Source organism: Borostomias antarcticus, assembly GCF_949987555.1.
Source record: "Borostomias antarcticus genome assembly, chromosome: 1".
NCBI classification, from domain to species: Eukaryota; Metazoa; Chordata; class Actinopteri; order Stomiiformes; family Stomiidae; genus Borostomias; species Borostomias antarcticus.
The window spans coordinates 27,695,903-27,710,902 of NC_140234.1; the positions used below are offsets into that span (position 1 = coordinate 27,695,903).

Genomic DNA, 15,000 nt, shown 5'->3' on the forward strand with positions numbered 1-15,000 from the left:
CCATACAACCCTCCTCCATCCTACCCTCTACCTCCATCCTACCCTCTACCTCCACCTACCCCCTACCCTCTACCTCCACCTACCCTCTACCCCCTACCTCCAGCTACCCCCTACCCTCTACCTCCACCCCCTACCCTCTACCCCCTACCTCCAGCTACCCCCTACCCTCTACCTCCACCTACCCCCTACCCTCTACCTCCACCTACCCCCTACCCTCTACCCCCTACCTCCACCTACCCCCTAACCCCCAACCCCTACCTCCAGCTACCCTCTACCCCCTACCTCCAGCTACCCCCTACCCTCTACCTCCACCTACCCCCTACCCTCTACCTCCACCTACCCCCTACCCTCTACCCCCTACCTCCACCTACCCCCTAACCCCCAACCCCTACCTCCAGCTACCCTCTACCCCCTACCTCCAGCTACCCCCTACCTCCATCTACCCACCTGCCTCCACTCTCTTGCCCTCCTTCAGCTGGTTGGCCACGTGCCGGGGCAGCATGGCGTACAGCAGCGTTTCCGTCTTCCTCCTCTCCTCCTCCAGGTGCTGCGAGAGGAGGCGCAGCTCCTCCTTCTTGCGCTCCAGCTGATTGGACAGCTCCATCTCGGCCAGGCGCTGCTGGTTGAGCAGGATGAGGTCGCGCGTGGCGTCATGGGGCGCGATGTCGGAGAGGTGCATGCGACGCTCCTCCAGCTCCGCCAGGCTGCGCAGCAGCGGGGACGCCTGGTACAGCATGCAGCCCGCCGAAGCCATCCACAGCATCTGACCTGCGGACAGCGCAGAGGGAGGGGCTCTAGGACCACGCCCCTAGCGGCTGATCTGAGAACAGCAGGTGGGAGCGGGCAGCTGACGGTGTGTGTGTGTGTATGTGTGCGTGTGTATGTTTGTGTGTGTGTGTGTGTGTATGTGTGTGTGTATGTGTTCATGTGTGTGTGTGTGTGTGTATGTGTGTGTGTGTGTGTGTGTGTGTGTCCCACCTCGTAGCTGCAGCATGGGCCGGTCCCCCCAGGCCTCAGGAAGCATGTCTCTGCGCGTCTGCAGGACGAAGTGGCTGTTGATGAACTTCCTGATGCTGGAGATGGTGAAGGTGACGGCCGGGTGCACGATGACGAAGTACTGGTCCAGCTGGATGGTTCTGGTCTGGAGGCCCGGGACGATCCGCTGGAGGTTCACCCCCGCCTGGCACACCCTCAACTGGGGGGCAAGGGTAGTGTGTGTATAGTACAGGTATGTGTGTGTCTGATTGTGTGTGAGTGTGTGTGTGTATGTATGTGAGTGTGTGTGTGTGAGTGCGTTTGTGTGAGTGTGTGTGTGTGTGTGTGTGTGAGTGAGTGAGTGATTGTGTGTGTGTGTGTGTGTGTGTGTGTGTGTGAGTGAGTGAGTGAGTGAGTGAGTGTGTGTGTGTGTGTTATGTTACCTGCTCATCAAAGACTATGTGGAAAGGGAAAGCGTTGCAGAAGGTCTTGAGGTCGATGCACAGACTCTCAGGGTAGACCGGCTCGAAACCCCTCAACAGCTTCCCTACGGGATCAAATCACGCGTTAATTACACACTGCATCAACACGGACACGTTAATGAAATACTGCACCAACACGGACACGTTAATGACACGTTAATGACACACTGCACCAACACAGATGCGTTAATGACACACTGCACCAACACGGACATGTTAATGACACACTGCACCAACACAGATGCGTAAATGACACTGCACCAACACGGACACGTTAATGACACACCGCACCAACACGGACACGTTAATGACACACTGCACCGACACGGGCACATTAATGACACACTGCACCAACACGGACACGTTAATGACACACTGCACCAACACGGACACGTTAATGACACACTGAACCAACACGGACACGTTAATGACACACTGAACCAACACAGACACGTTAATGACACACTGAACCAACATGGACACGTTAATGACACACTGCACCAACACAGATGTGTTAATGACACACTGCACCAACACGGACACGTTTATGACACACTGCACCAACACGGACACGTTAATGATACTGCACCAACACTGACACGTTAATGACACACTGAACCAACACGGACACGTTAATGACACACCGCACCAACACGGACACGTTAATGACACACTACACCAACCCAGATGCGTTAATGACACACTGCACCAACACGGACACATTAATGACACTGCTGCACCAACACAGATGTGTTAATGACACACTGCACCAACACGGACACGTTAATGACACTGCACCAACACAGACATTTTAATGACACACTGCACCAACACGGACACGTTAATGACACTGCACCAACACGGACATGTTAATGACATACTGCACCAACACGGACACGTTAATGACACACCGCTCCAACACGGACACGTTAATGACACACTGCACCAACACGGACACGTTAATGACACACTGCACCAACACGGACAGAGCGGGAGCAGAGGGAGGAAACGCCATATGGACAGAGCATCAGTTGAACTTAGCATTGATATCAATACTCTGATATCAATACTCTCTCAATAACAACAAGATATTGAAAGAGTATTGATACATCCTAAATCCAAAGTGCTTTATAATGTCCTCTCATTCACCCATTCACACCCCCATTCACACACCAATGACAGCTGCCATGCAAGGTGCTAGCCTGCTCACTGGGAGACATGGAGATATGGACAGATCATCAGTTGAACTTAGCACTGATATCAATACTCTCACACTATTGATATCAATACTCTCTCAATAACAACAAGATATTGAGAGAGTATTGATAAATGCTAAATCCAAAGCGCTTTATAATGTCCTCTCATTCACACATTCACACACCAATGACAGCTGCCATGCAAGGTGCTAGCCTGCTCACTGGGAGCAATTTGGGGTTCAGTGTCTTGCCCAAGGACACTTCGACATGTCGTCAGGAGGAAGCGGGATTCGAACTGCCGACCTTACGATCATTGAACGACGCGCTCTACCTCCTGAGCCACAGCCGCCCCAGGCTGGGTATTGATTGAGAGAGTATGTTTAGGTCCATACCCTTCCCCAGTCTGACCAGGCTCCGCACCGTCTCCCAGTGGGTCCTCCTGTAGTGAGAGAAGCCCTCTCCCTGCCCCTGAGGGGGGCGCAGGAGGGACAGAACACTTATCCACGGTTCCTCAATGTCAGTGCCAGAATCACACATCATTGATTTGTTTGGAAGTTACGCTGTGGCTGTGGTTTGAGGCAGCGTAAAGAGGAAATGGTATGAGATTACTGTATTCCTGGTTAAATAAAGGGTTAAATTGAATAAAATGATCTTGTGTAACCAGCTCTGTTTTTACCTCCTTGGTCCAGAGCATAGCGTATCGCCTACTGGGCTTCTGGTGTGGGGTCTTGTTACCGCACACTGTGTTGGAGACTGAAGGTCGCTGGGTGACCAGAAACACGATGTGCTCCTTCTTTCCTGTCCGCTCAACCTCCTCGATCTGATTGACGATCTCCATGGTGATCTCGTGGTTGAAGAAATCCCGCGCAACAGCTCCGATGATACCTGCACGGAAAATGGCGCTTAGGTTTTACGCACAGCGGACGCTGATTTACGCGCATCCGCAGCGCGCGGCAGAGCGTGTAATACGATAGGCTTTTGCTTTAATAAATGTGTCACATTTACATATAAAGGTATTTACCAGGTACAATGTGGCAGAGCCCGCGACGATCTGAGTAGTAGTGAAGGAACATGGTGGTGCCATCGCGGTTCCTCTCCACGCGAAATGATGGCGCATTCATTTCCTGCAAGGTATTGATTATGTTAATGTAATGAACATTTCTCAAATATGGCAGAGAGAGAGAGAGAGAGAGAGAGAGAGATAGATAGTTACCTTGTAAGAAAGTGCAAGATAGCTATGCAGTGCGTCCAGATTCTCGATGAATTCGAACAGGTTTCCTCCCAGGGTCCGTAACATATGGTCGTATCCAGACCGTTTACAGAACTCGAAGAAGTATTCTCCAAACTGTCTGAGCACCACCTCCGGCTTCACGTCTGAAAAGACACACGCGTATTTAAAGTAGCTTATTAACCATTTTGCGTGCCTCAATTGATGGATTCTGATCAATCAAAGCATGTCACTCTCAATAGCTTTACTTCAAATAACATTGATAGTCCAAGAGTCAGAGCGATTATTCGACGGCGGTTTTAGGCGTATTCGATCCATTTAACTACCTAGCAACTTGCAGGCCTCCGAGACCAACTGCATGGTGATGTCATCTTGGTACACCTCATACGTCAGGAAGGTGTCCTGCACCCCCGCTGCGTCTCTGGACATGACGATGATGAGGAGGGAATGGTGATGACGGAGTGAATGGTGATGATCAGGTTAATTATGATTTTTAATTATGATCAGCTGTGCCATGAACACGATCTTTTGGTTGTATAGGCCTATAATAAAACGTTGTTTTTAGTAGATTAGAGTCCAAGAAGCCTTCTCAGTGAACATGTTATCATGCATTGTTACCTGAGCTTCGCCCAGGTCTCCTCGCCAAACCTTTCCACAACCAAGGACTTCAGACAGGTGTTAATAAAACCATACTGCGGAGAGAGCAGTCACGCGCTGTTCAAGCCATGCAAGATAGGCTTATATCATGTATTCACTTATTTATGGAGACAAACAGTTCATGTTTTAGACGCACAGACAAAAATAGAATTATAAATATTAAACTATTGTTAACGGATGTGACGCACTGGCACAACTCACCATCTCTCTCGCGCAGTTTGCCAAAGCTCTTTATTTGGAAAACATTTCTTCTTGGTTATTTGCACGCAGACCCGAAGTTTAAACGTTTCTCTGGAGAACAGAGCTGAGCACCACAAACCAACATCGTCTCGAACCTTCACCATTCGAATAATTAAAGCATGTCCTGATTGCGTTCACTAAATCCGGAGATCAGAGGAGAGGGGTCTGACAAGGAGTCATCTCTCCATCATGTCCCTCGGTCCGGAGGCGCAGAGCGGAGGCGCGGCAGCGTCGAAGGAGCCGTCCGCTCAACGGAGGCGCAGGAACGATCTCAGACGCTGAGCAAGAGGGGCGCGTTAGCCTTCGCATCACACCTTCAAAATATATCAACTAGTCAACATTTTTAAGGCCAAATCATATAAAAACTAGATTTTTCACACTTCCACACCAAGGAAAATGAATAAGAAGTGAATGCTTAGGGCTAGGTAACAGGTCGGCAGTACTGTAATAAGAGCAGAAAATACATTTAGAAAATAAACGTTTATTTGAAAATCAAAACACCTGATAGAGATGCAACATACAGTAGAGCGTCCTTCATAATTCCACACACACACACACAGACACACACACACACACACGCACACAGTAATGGGAGTTCAAACACTACTTCACTCCTAGTAAAGCCCACAGCAGAATACCCATGCGCACCTCATTCTCTTCTCATAGTTCATCAGAGTTTAAAAGTGTTGTGTTTTACAGCATAGCGATGCCACTCATAACAGATACCACCCATAACACGTTTGAATAAAGCTTTGGTTTCCTTCAACCGTGTTCATTTAGAGAGTGCGCCCTCTGCTGGCAGAATGTATTTTAACCCTCCCGAACTCTAATGTCCAACTCCCCCCCCCAAAAAATCGGTGTTCCTGTTGTGGTCAGGTTCGTAGCGAGCGCGGTCGTGCTGTGGTCAGGTTCGTAGCCAGCGCGGTCGTGTTGTGGTCAGGTTCGTAGCCAGCGCGGTCATGTTGTGGTCAGGTTCGTAGCGAGGTCAGTGTCGTAGTGAGGTCAGGTTCGTAGCGAGGTCAGCAGGGCCCTCATGTCTCTGAGAAGCCGCAGGCTGCTCCTGCTGCGCTCGCCGGGACGAGTCTTGACCGCTCCAGAAGATCGACCGCGCGTGGTCACCGCCGTGGTCGCCTTGACCCCGCCTCTGACCCCGCCTCCTACTGCTCGCTGCTGGTCACACATCTCCCTCCTCAACCTCCTCACCTGGAGAGACGGGAGAGAGAGAGATGGGAGAGAGAGAGAGAGGAGAGAGAGAGAGAGAGAGAGAGAGAGATGGGAGAGAGAGAGAGAGAGAGAGAGAGAGAGAGAGAGGAGAGAGAGAGAGATGGGAGGAGAGAGAGATGGGAGGAGAGAGATGGGAGAGAGAGAGAGAGAGAGACAGGAGAGAGAGATAGACAGGAGGAGAGAGAGATGGGAGAGAGAGAGAGACAGGAGAGAGAGAGAGATGGGAGGAGAGAGGGGAGGAGAGGAAGGGAGAGAGAGTGAAAGAAAGAGTTTGAGTGAGAGTGAAAAAGGGAGAAATTGTCAAGTGAACTGAATCTGAAGAGCTTTGAATAGACTCACCAATTAGCAGCGCTACTGCTTTGGAAATACTGAAATCTGCAGTAAGTAAGATTTTTTTTAAATATTCATATTGCTACTGTTGAGTTGAACTGGTTAAACTCTATCCTCAGTATGAATATCGCCCACCTGCGCCAACAAATCTCTGGCTTTTCGGTGGCGTAGCTGGCTAAGGCGGTGTTTACAGGTGGTCAGGTGCTTTAAGGTGGCGTAGCTGGCTAAGGCGGTGTTTACAGGTGGTCAGGTGCTTTAAGGTGGCGTAGCTGGCTAAGGAGGTGTTTACAGGTGGTCAGGTGCTTTAAGGTGGCGTAGCTGGCTAAGGCGGTGTTTACAGGTGGTCAGGTGCTTTAAGGTGGCGTAGCTGGCTAAGGAGGTGTTAACAGGTGGTCAGGTGCGTTGGCAAGTCAGCGGACCTGAGATCCAACCCCTCGTGGGAGGGTGGAACCGGTACTGACCAGCGACACAGTGGCACCTGTGACCCGGTGGGACAGCTGACCGCTGAGTGGTCCTGCTGTAGAGACCGAGGAGTGGACAGCAGAGCGTACCTGAGTCTGGTGTTTGAGGAGTGGACAGCAGAGCATACCTGAGTCTGGTGTTTGAGGAGTGGACAGCAGAGCGTACCTGAGTCTGGTGTTTGAGGAGTGGACAGCAGAGCGTACCTGAGTCTGGTGTTTGAGGAGTGGACAGCAGAGCGTACCTGAGTCTGGTGTTTGAGGAGTGGACAGCAGAGCGTACCTGAGTCTGGTGTTTGAGGAGTGGACAGCAGAGCGTACCTGAGTCTGGTGTTTGAGCAGCTTGCTGATCTGTTCCCCCTTCCTCTCCATCCTGTGCAGAAGCTCCTCCTGCTCCCTGTTCAGCTCCCTCCTCTCCCTCTCCGACACGCACACCTCCACCTGCCGCATCAGGCCCTGCTGCTCCCTAACACACACACACACACACACACGCACGCCCACACACGTACACTTAGTCACAATTCCACCCTCTGCTGGATAAATACAGTATATATTCACTACATAGAATAGCGAGACGACACTCAACAACAAGCATGGCAGAGTTAACAAGTTATCTTTGGGCAAACAACACAACAACAACAGCAACACCCCGATGCACAAACACACACGCACGCACGCACGCACGCACGCACGCACGCACGCACACTCTCTCTCTCTCTCTCTCTCTCTTACAGGCTCATGTGTCGTAGCTCGTCCTGTAGTGCCGCCAGCAGCTCCGATAGCTCCTCTCCGCCGGACGAGGAGGCGGAGTCACCGTCAGAGCCGCTGTGATTGGCCGCCGGGGCCTGAGAGAGGACGCGGGCGTTGCACAGCTGAGGCTGGTGCTGCTTGAGGAGAGACAGGACAGACTGGACGTTGGCCCTGACCGAGTGGCTGCACCCCACAGACTGGACAGAGAGAGAGGGAGGGATGGAGGGAGAGAGAGAGTCAGAGAGAGAGAGGGGGGGAGAGAGAGAGAGATGGATGGGGGAGAGAGAGAGGGAGGGATGGAGGGAGAGGGATGGAGGGAGAGAGAGAGGGAGAGAGAGGGATGGGGGAGAGAGAGAGAGGGAGGGGGATGGAGAGAGAGAGGGATGGAGGGAGAGAGAGAGGGAGAGGGATGGAGGGATAGAGAGAGAGGGTTGGAGGGAGTGAGAGGGATGGAGGGAGAGAGAGGGATGGAGGGAGAGAGAGAGAGGGATGGGGGAGAGAGAGTCAGAGAGAGAGGGGGAGAGAGAGAGAGAGAGGGATGGGGGAGAGAGAGAGGGATGGAGGGAGAGAGAGAGAAAGAGGAGGAGAAAAAGACAGATGAAGGCAGGTTTGAGTAGACCTCTTCCCCCATTATAATGCATGTGCCTCGTGGTGTATTAATGGTGAATGTGTATTTGAGTGTGGGTTGGTTTGGTGAGTGTGTGTGTGTGTGTGCGCGCGCGCGTGTGTGTGTGTGTTCATACCGTTCCAGACACGAAGGGCACATCTCCTAGGCTTAGTCTATAGCAGGGGTCTCAAACTCGCGGCCCGCGGGCCATTTGCGGCCCGCCACACCACTCCAACCGGCCCGCGACATGTCAGAAATATAATATAATCTGGCCCGCAAAATAATTTATTGTACACGGCGCCGGCAGGCAGGCCTACAATGTAAATTCAAGTCGCTCAAACGTGAGGCGGAATTCTGTTATTGTGCGCAGCGCGTGAGGTGAACGCTGCATACAGTCACAGGTGCAATCAATCCACACACCACTATGAACTATGAACGGAATGCAGCTCGCCACCGAGAGGCTGTTTTCATGGTTAACTAACGTTAAGAACACAGTTTCAAGAAATATGGACATTGCAGTATTTTTTGTGGTGTCCAATGGAAATGCTACCTGCTTGATATGCAAGAACAAAGTCGCCGTTCTAAAGGAATATAATGTCAAGAGCTATCCATTACTAAACATGGAGTGTCATAAGGAGACCAGAGGAAAAAACGAGCCACACAGCTGAGAGGGCTAATGTCTCAGCAGTCTTTCAAGATAAGTGTCTGGCAAGAAATAGAGCAGTAGCCTACAAATGTATTCAAGTGTCTGGTAAGAAATGGAAACAAACTTGAACTTTAATAAATGCAAGTACAGGTCCAGGGCAGGCTTACAGTAGTGATGCATCTTGCAGCTAAAACAGAATAAAGTACAAATGTAGGCTATTCAAGATAAAATAAAAGTCAGGAAAAATGATTTGCAGCACTAACTTATATGTTAAAATATATTAAAATGAATGGAAACCGGTTTGAATTTGTATGATGAAAATGTTAGTTATGGAATAGTCTTGCAACATTTAGAGACTGAGTTGTGAGTCTAGTTATGGAAATTAAAAATGACATTTTCAGAAATATTGCACTTTCTTATAGTCGGTAGTAGTTGAAGTTGACATTGAAGTGGCCCTCCTATGAGTTGACGATACCAGCAGTGGCCCCAAGCCAATTTGAGTTTGAGACCCCTGGTCTATAGTGAGGCTGTGTGTGCGAGACTGACTCCATGGGCTTCTGGAACACACACACACACGCGCGCACACACGCGCGCGCGCACACACACGCGCGCGCGCACACACACACACACACGCACACGCACACACACGCACGCACACACACACACGCACGCACACACGCACACACGCACGCACGCACGCACACACACACATACACACACACACACGAGGAGCATCAATCAAACAGGCTAAACTCTGTACGATTTGATCATTCCCATTGTAGAACAGGTGTCTTACTTTGGAGGCGGGCCTTTTCTCTTTTGTTCTGCTTCTGGTTGGACGGGGCGACGCAGACTGGAGCAGGATCCTATTCGCCTCCATGCCTGTCTGTAACTGAGGACGGCCAATAAGAAAGCAGAGCTTGGTGATTACACTAGGTGTATGTGTGTGCGAGTATCTCTGTGTGTGCTAGCGTGTGTGTGTGTGCGTGTGTGTGTACCTGGTTAGCCTTATCCTGGACCAGTTTCCTCTGGCGTTCCTCCTCCTGCAGCTTCATCTCTAACTCCTGAATCTTCCTCTAAAAACACAAAGACCATCATCATCATTTCCCTCTGTGTCTGTGTAGCTCCTCTACATACAGGAGTACAGCATGTGTGTATTGAACACCACTGCATGACGTGTGTGTGGGTGTGCCTACCTCAGCGTGGGTTTGTGTGCGTGTCAGTCGGAGATAGTCCTGCTCCAGCCGATCTAGTTTCTCCAACTGAGCGTGCTCTGAAGCAGAGTCATGTGACTGACTGACCGACCTTGACGTCTCCACAAAAGCCTGAAAGAAGAGTCAGGTTTCTGTCAGCAGCCATGTGCAAGAGGTCCAAAGCAGGGCTAGGCTAGGCTATCCGAGGTGGACATGAGCAGGGCTAGGCTAGGCTAGGTTCGCTCAGGTGTGTGCTAACGTGTTGCTAGACACTGCTCTGCTAGGCTAGGCTAAGCTAGGCTAGGCTAAGCGTGCTAACCTGCTGTTTGAGCAGGGTGGTCCTGTCAGCCTTGGCGTTGCGCACCATCCTCCTCATGTGCTCAAGCTGCCTCTCTAGCTGGGCACAGCGAGACTCTGCAGCTGCCAGCTGGGTCACCAGGGCTGCAGAGAGACCGGGAGAGACCAGGGGGAGAGACCGGACAGAGGGTATAGGGAAGGAAGGAGGGACGGAAGGAAGGGAGAAAGAGAGAGAGGACACAAGGAAGTAATGAACACTTGCTGTCAAACACAAGTGACAGGAGTGGCGTTGTTCTTGTCGCATCGTTTACATCAGCACTCGTTTACGTCCTCACCTTGGTTGCACGTTGCCTGGTCACCGCAGTCTCTCCCCGCTACCCTCTCGGTGTGTGTGTGTGTGTGGTTCCCTGCGCCGGCGTGTTCGAGCGCGTCACCGCGAGTGTTTGTGACCGCGCCGCCCTGCGGCCGCGCCGGCGTCTCCTCGTTCCCCAGACTGTGGAGGCTCCGCTCTGCCCGGACCCTCTCCTCATCCAGCCTCCTGATCTTCTCATGGAGGTTTCTCAGAGCAGATAAGATAGCTGCACACACACACACACACGCACGCACGCACGCACACCATTTCTATTATGCAGTACAAGCCTGGATAAACAGTATGCATTTTATATCTTGTCTGACAGCCACAATAGGTCTAATAATGACTGCCATCGTCAGAGGGACAGACCAACTGAGGAGGGATGGGGGGCTGACTGATGCTACGCTCTGCTACCTCGGGGCGGCTGGTTGCCCCGTCACTCCGAAGCCCCTGCGGTCGATCTGCACGGTCACGGCTCTTCTCAGTCCTGGCCCCGCAGTGGTGGAACAAACTGCCCACTAGCGTCAGGACAGCAGAGTCACTGCCCATCTTTTGTTGCAGGCTCAAAACTCACCTATTCAAAAAGTACTACAACTATCCTCCCTCTTAAGCACCTATTGTATTTGAGATTGCTATTCTGACTCTCTTAGTCACTTGTTTTAGATGCACTTGTGAGTTCTGGCAAGTAGTAGTACATTGGCTTTTCCTACGTTAAAAGTAATTATTGTTTTTGCTTTAGATAAAAACGTCTGCTAATTGACTGTAATGCAATGTAATGTAGTGTAATGGGGGGGACTGGTGGAAAGGATGGGGGGGGGGTTGGAGGCTGAATATCAGCTGAGCCTCATCAGCACTGAGCACAAGGGTGTCAGGTTACTGCTGCTGTAGCCATGGACACCAGATGCAACAGTACTTGGGACCAATGGAAAATTTGTGTCCGAGGAAGGAACACACACACGCACACACAGGTGCTTGGTTACCTTCACTGCTGCTCTCAGGGAAAGCCTTGCTGGGTGATGTATGTCGAGGGCTTTGTGTGTTTGTAAAAGGTTGGCGTACAGGGTACTCCTTGAAGGACGGTAGAGACAGGCTGTCATACATCACGTGGCCACTTGGGGGCGCCCTAGAGAGCTCCTGCAGAAGGATAATCATTATTATCATCACACACACACACACACACACACACACGAAGGGGCGAAATAGCTCTATTCTACATTGCCTTTAAAATGGGCTAAACATTTGCTCAAGGTAAAGACAATGGTTAGGTGGGTAAGGTTATCCAATGCAATGTTACCTACCTAAATTACCTAGCCACTGTGCCATTAGCTTGACCAAATGACAATTTTAACTTTAGACAAGATGGAAACATTGATCGTGGTTAATGTTAGCTAGCAGGGATCTGACAGGTTGACACTTGACAGCTGCTGCAGCAGTCTAGAAAGCAGAAGTAGGTGGTTAGCCAGCTATGCGTATCTTCCTCGTAAGCCAAGTAGAAAAAGCAAACCTTTTTAACGTTTTCTCATCTTTGGTCAATTAATCAGCTGGATATAGCCTATTTTCAAATGGATCATAACATAAGCTACATCACATTAGCTAGCACTGGCTAGTTCAGTTAGCTAGCAGTAGCTATTTAGCTGACATTACCTTGTCCCGCTGAATGGCGACGGCTGGTTTTGACAACGTCTTCATTGAAAAGTAACATTAGTCCTGTCAGCCCGGCCGATGATGTGGCTGGCTAACAACGTGTGTTTTATTCTCAACAGCCTCATGAATCCAAACCACCAATAGCTTATTGCCTATTTGAAGTGCCAGGGCGGTGTTTTGCAGGCGTACGTTTGCCGCTATGGAAGTTTCTATTCCGGGTCAGCACAGTTTTCCACTCGTGCAGTATTGTTTACATTGGAGTGGTTGACGATCGTCAGGCGGCGTACATCGATTCCCAAATCAAGGAGATAGAGGGGTATGTAGTTTATGCGTGTCCCACTCGTCATTGATTTAACGGAGTGCCTCCAATCAAAAAAAACTACACTTCCCTTCTCGAGCAACTTAGTAGTGGGCGGTTCGCGTTCGCGCAAGCAGCACATTTTCGCACACCTATGAGCGGGATACTGTCTATAGTGGCTTAGCAGGGTGCTTTCAGAAAGTGGTAGGTATTTGTCATGTAACTACACCATTGTAGTTACATTATTATCACATAATGTGCATGACAATGAAATTGACAACCAACTGTGATGCCGGCACTACTGAGTGATCACGAGAAAGCTAGCTAGATAGCTTATGCGATGTCTATGATAATGTTGTGCTAACGCTAGCTGCTGTACAGTACATCAACACAGTATGCATGCGCCATAACAAATAGCTAGTTTCCTATCGGACACACGACAGGTCATCATCAATAACTGCCTGCATCGTCCAACTTTAGTCAACTTCATGCGCAGTAATATTGAACTTTGACCTTATGTCACTTCTGTGACTAATATAATGTTACGTACTAACTACCTATTATAACTGTTCAGCTACTGCCATCTTAGCAGTTACTGTGCATAAGTGACGGGATATAGTAGTCAGTTGACAGTACTAGAGGTAAAGAAATTAAATCTCTGGTAGTCAAAAACTATCACCCTCTCCTCTGCTGCCAACCATGCTCTGGACTACATCTATCTAAACAAGTGGCCAGGGCAAGCCACATTTTATTTATTTATTCATTCTTCTGTTGAGAAAGGCATGGCAGAATAGGCCAGGACAGAGTTACTTGTGAATGTGATTAAATGACTGACTACAGCTCACTCTCCCTCATTCACTTCTGCAGGTGACAACGCTCTGGACTTTGATACCAGCAGGAGTGTGTGTGCCTGACACCAGTCTCTCCTCCTCCTCAACATGACGTCAGAAAACACTCTGTAAGTCTTCATCATCCTCCTCCTCATCATCACATATTCAGCACTGTCATCTTCATCCTCATCATTTCATTATCCTCTTCCTGATGTCAGTGCTCTATAAGGTGACCAGGAAGGATCTGAGATCTATCTTGTTTTCATGAAATTCTTGTTGTGGTTCTCACTAGCTAAATGAGAGGTTCTAAACCTGGTTCTTTGTTATCTGGGTGGTTCGATCGGTTTTAACGGTTCCGTTAACGGTTCTGGTTCTGCCAGGGATGACGACGACACCTTTAAGATCCTCATCGCCACAGATATCCACCTGGGATACATGGAGAAAGACGCTGTGCGATCCAACGACACCTTCAACACGCTGGACGAGATCCTGAAATGTGCCAAGACCAACCAGGTGGGCAGAGCGACAGTGTCCTATTGGCCTCCAGACCTGTCTGTAACAGAGGGCAGCCAATAAGAGAGCAGAATTACATTCCTATGTCTGTATGTGTACTGTGTAGGTGTGTCCAAGGTTTTACTGGAAGAAAAAAAATCTCATATATCTCCGCCTACCCGCGCCTCTGTGTACCCCTCCCTCGCCCCCCCCCCCCCCTCCTCAGGTAGACTTCATCCTGCTGGGGGGGGATCTGTTCCATGAGAACAAGCCATCGCGCCGTTGCCTGCACAGCTGTATCTCCCTGCTGAGGCAGTACTGCATGGGGGACAGCCCCATCCTCTTCAACGTGCTCAGCGACCAGGCCGTCAACTTCAGCAACAGCAAGTCAGTAGCTCCCAGAGCGCTCTCTCTCTCTCCCTTTCTCTCTCTCTCTCTCACTCTCTCTCCCTGCCTACCTTTTATCTCTCTCTCTCTCTATCTGTCTTTCTCTCACTCCCCCCCCTCTCTCTCTCTCTCTCTCTCTCTCACTCTCTCTCACTCTCCCTTTCTCTCTCTCTCCCTTTCATCTCTCTCTGCCTCCCTTTTCTCTCTCTCTCTCTCTCTCTCTCTCTCTCTCTCTCTCTCTCTCTCTCTCACTCTCTCTCACTCTCTGCCTCTCTTCTCTCTCTCTCACTCTCTGCCTCTCTTCACTCTCTCTCTCTCTCTCTCTCCCTCTCTCTCTCCCTCTAAAATTCTTATTACAATACAGCTCGGGATTCTGTTTTGACCTTTAAATGTACAGTATGTTTCTGTCTGTGGCAAGTTCTCTTGTATTATACCCATAGGAGACACTCAAGTGTGTGTGTCTGTGTGTGTGCAGGTTCCCCTGGGTGAACTATCAGGATGACAACCTCAACATCTCCATCCCTGTGTTCAGTGTTCATGGTAACCATGACGACCCCACAGGGGTAAGCTCCATTACCATGGTTTCTGACTCATAACTTGCCTTCAGTGGCCCTCGGTGTGTGTGTGTGTGTATCTGTATCTGGTGTGTGTGGTAAGTGTGTGTGCATGCGTGTGTGTGTGTGTGTACGTGCGTGTGTGTGTGTGTGTGTGTGT

General features: G+C 50.1%; 3 protein-coding genes across 3 annotated transcripts in view; 1 reads left to right on the plus strand and 2 right to left on the minus strand.

Moving 5' to 3' along the window:
- LOC311323515 (guanylate cyclase soluble subunit beta-2-like) overlaps nt 1-4,863 on the minus strand; it is a gene marked incomplete at both ends in the record, with an annotated part of 7,880 nt that extends 3,017 nt beyond the window's left edge. The window contains 10 exons of the mRNA XM_084455753.1: nt 448-768; nt 979-1,195; nt 1,419-1,522; nt 3,046-3,121; nt 3,330-3,538; nt 3,675-3,777; nt 3,867-4,027; nt 4,208-4,302; nt 4,500-4,573; nt 4,858-4,863. Of these exons, the coding sequence (XP_084311879.1) occupies nt 448-768; nt 979-1,195; nt 1,419-1,522; nt 3,046-3,121; nt 3,330-3,538; nt 3,675-3,777; nt 3,867-4,027; nt 4,208-4,302; nt 4,500-4,573; nt 4,858-4,863 (1,366 nt within the window). The remainder of the gene's footprint in view (nt 1-447; nt 769-978; nt 1,196-1,418; nt 1,523-3,045; nt 3,122-3,329; nt 3,539-3,674; nt 3,778-3,866; nt 4,028-4,207; nt 4,303-4,499; nt 4,574-4,857) is intronic.
- A 530-nt stretch (nt 4,864-5,393) lies between these two features.
- cep57 (centrosomal protein 57) lies at nt 5,394-12,427 on the minus strand. Its single transcript, XM_084443502.1, has 10 exons — nt 12,280-12,427; nt 11,616-11,769; nt 10,619-10,861; nt 10,306-10,427; nt 9,990-10,118; nt 9,792-9,869; nt 9,590-9,685; nt 7,523-7,737; nt 7,112-7,256; nt 5,394-5,981 (listed from the first exon to the last, which is right to left on the minus strand). The coding sequence occupies exons 1-10, from the start codon at nt 12,322-12,324 to the stop codon at nt 5,781-5,783; spliced, it is 1,428 nt and encodes a 475-aa protein (XP_084299628.1). The 5' UTR covers nt 12,325-12,427; the 3' UTR covers nt 5,394-5,780.
- A 278-nt stretch (nt 12,428-12,705) lies between these two features.
- The window catches only part of mre11a (MRE11 homolog A, double strand break repair nuclease), a 12,788-nt gene continuing 10,493 nt past the window's right edge, over nt 12,706-15,000 (plus strand). Inside the window, exons 1-5 of the mRNA XM_084443473.1 lie at nt 12,706-12,781; nt 13,445-13,535; nt 13,788-13,920; nt 14,126-14,286; nt 14,762-14,849. Of these exons, the coding sequence (XP_084299599.1) occupies nt 13,516-13,535; nt 13,788-13,920; nt 14,126-14,286; nt 14,762-14,849 (402 nt within the window). The 5' untranslated portion in view covers nt 12,706-12,781; nt 13,445-13,515. The remainder of the gene's footprint in view (nt 12,782-13,444; nt 13,536-13,787; nt 13,921-14,125; nt 14,287-14,761; nt 14,850-15,000) is intronic.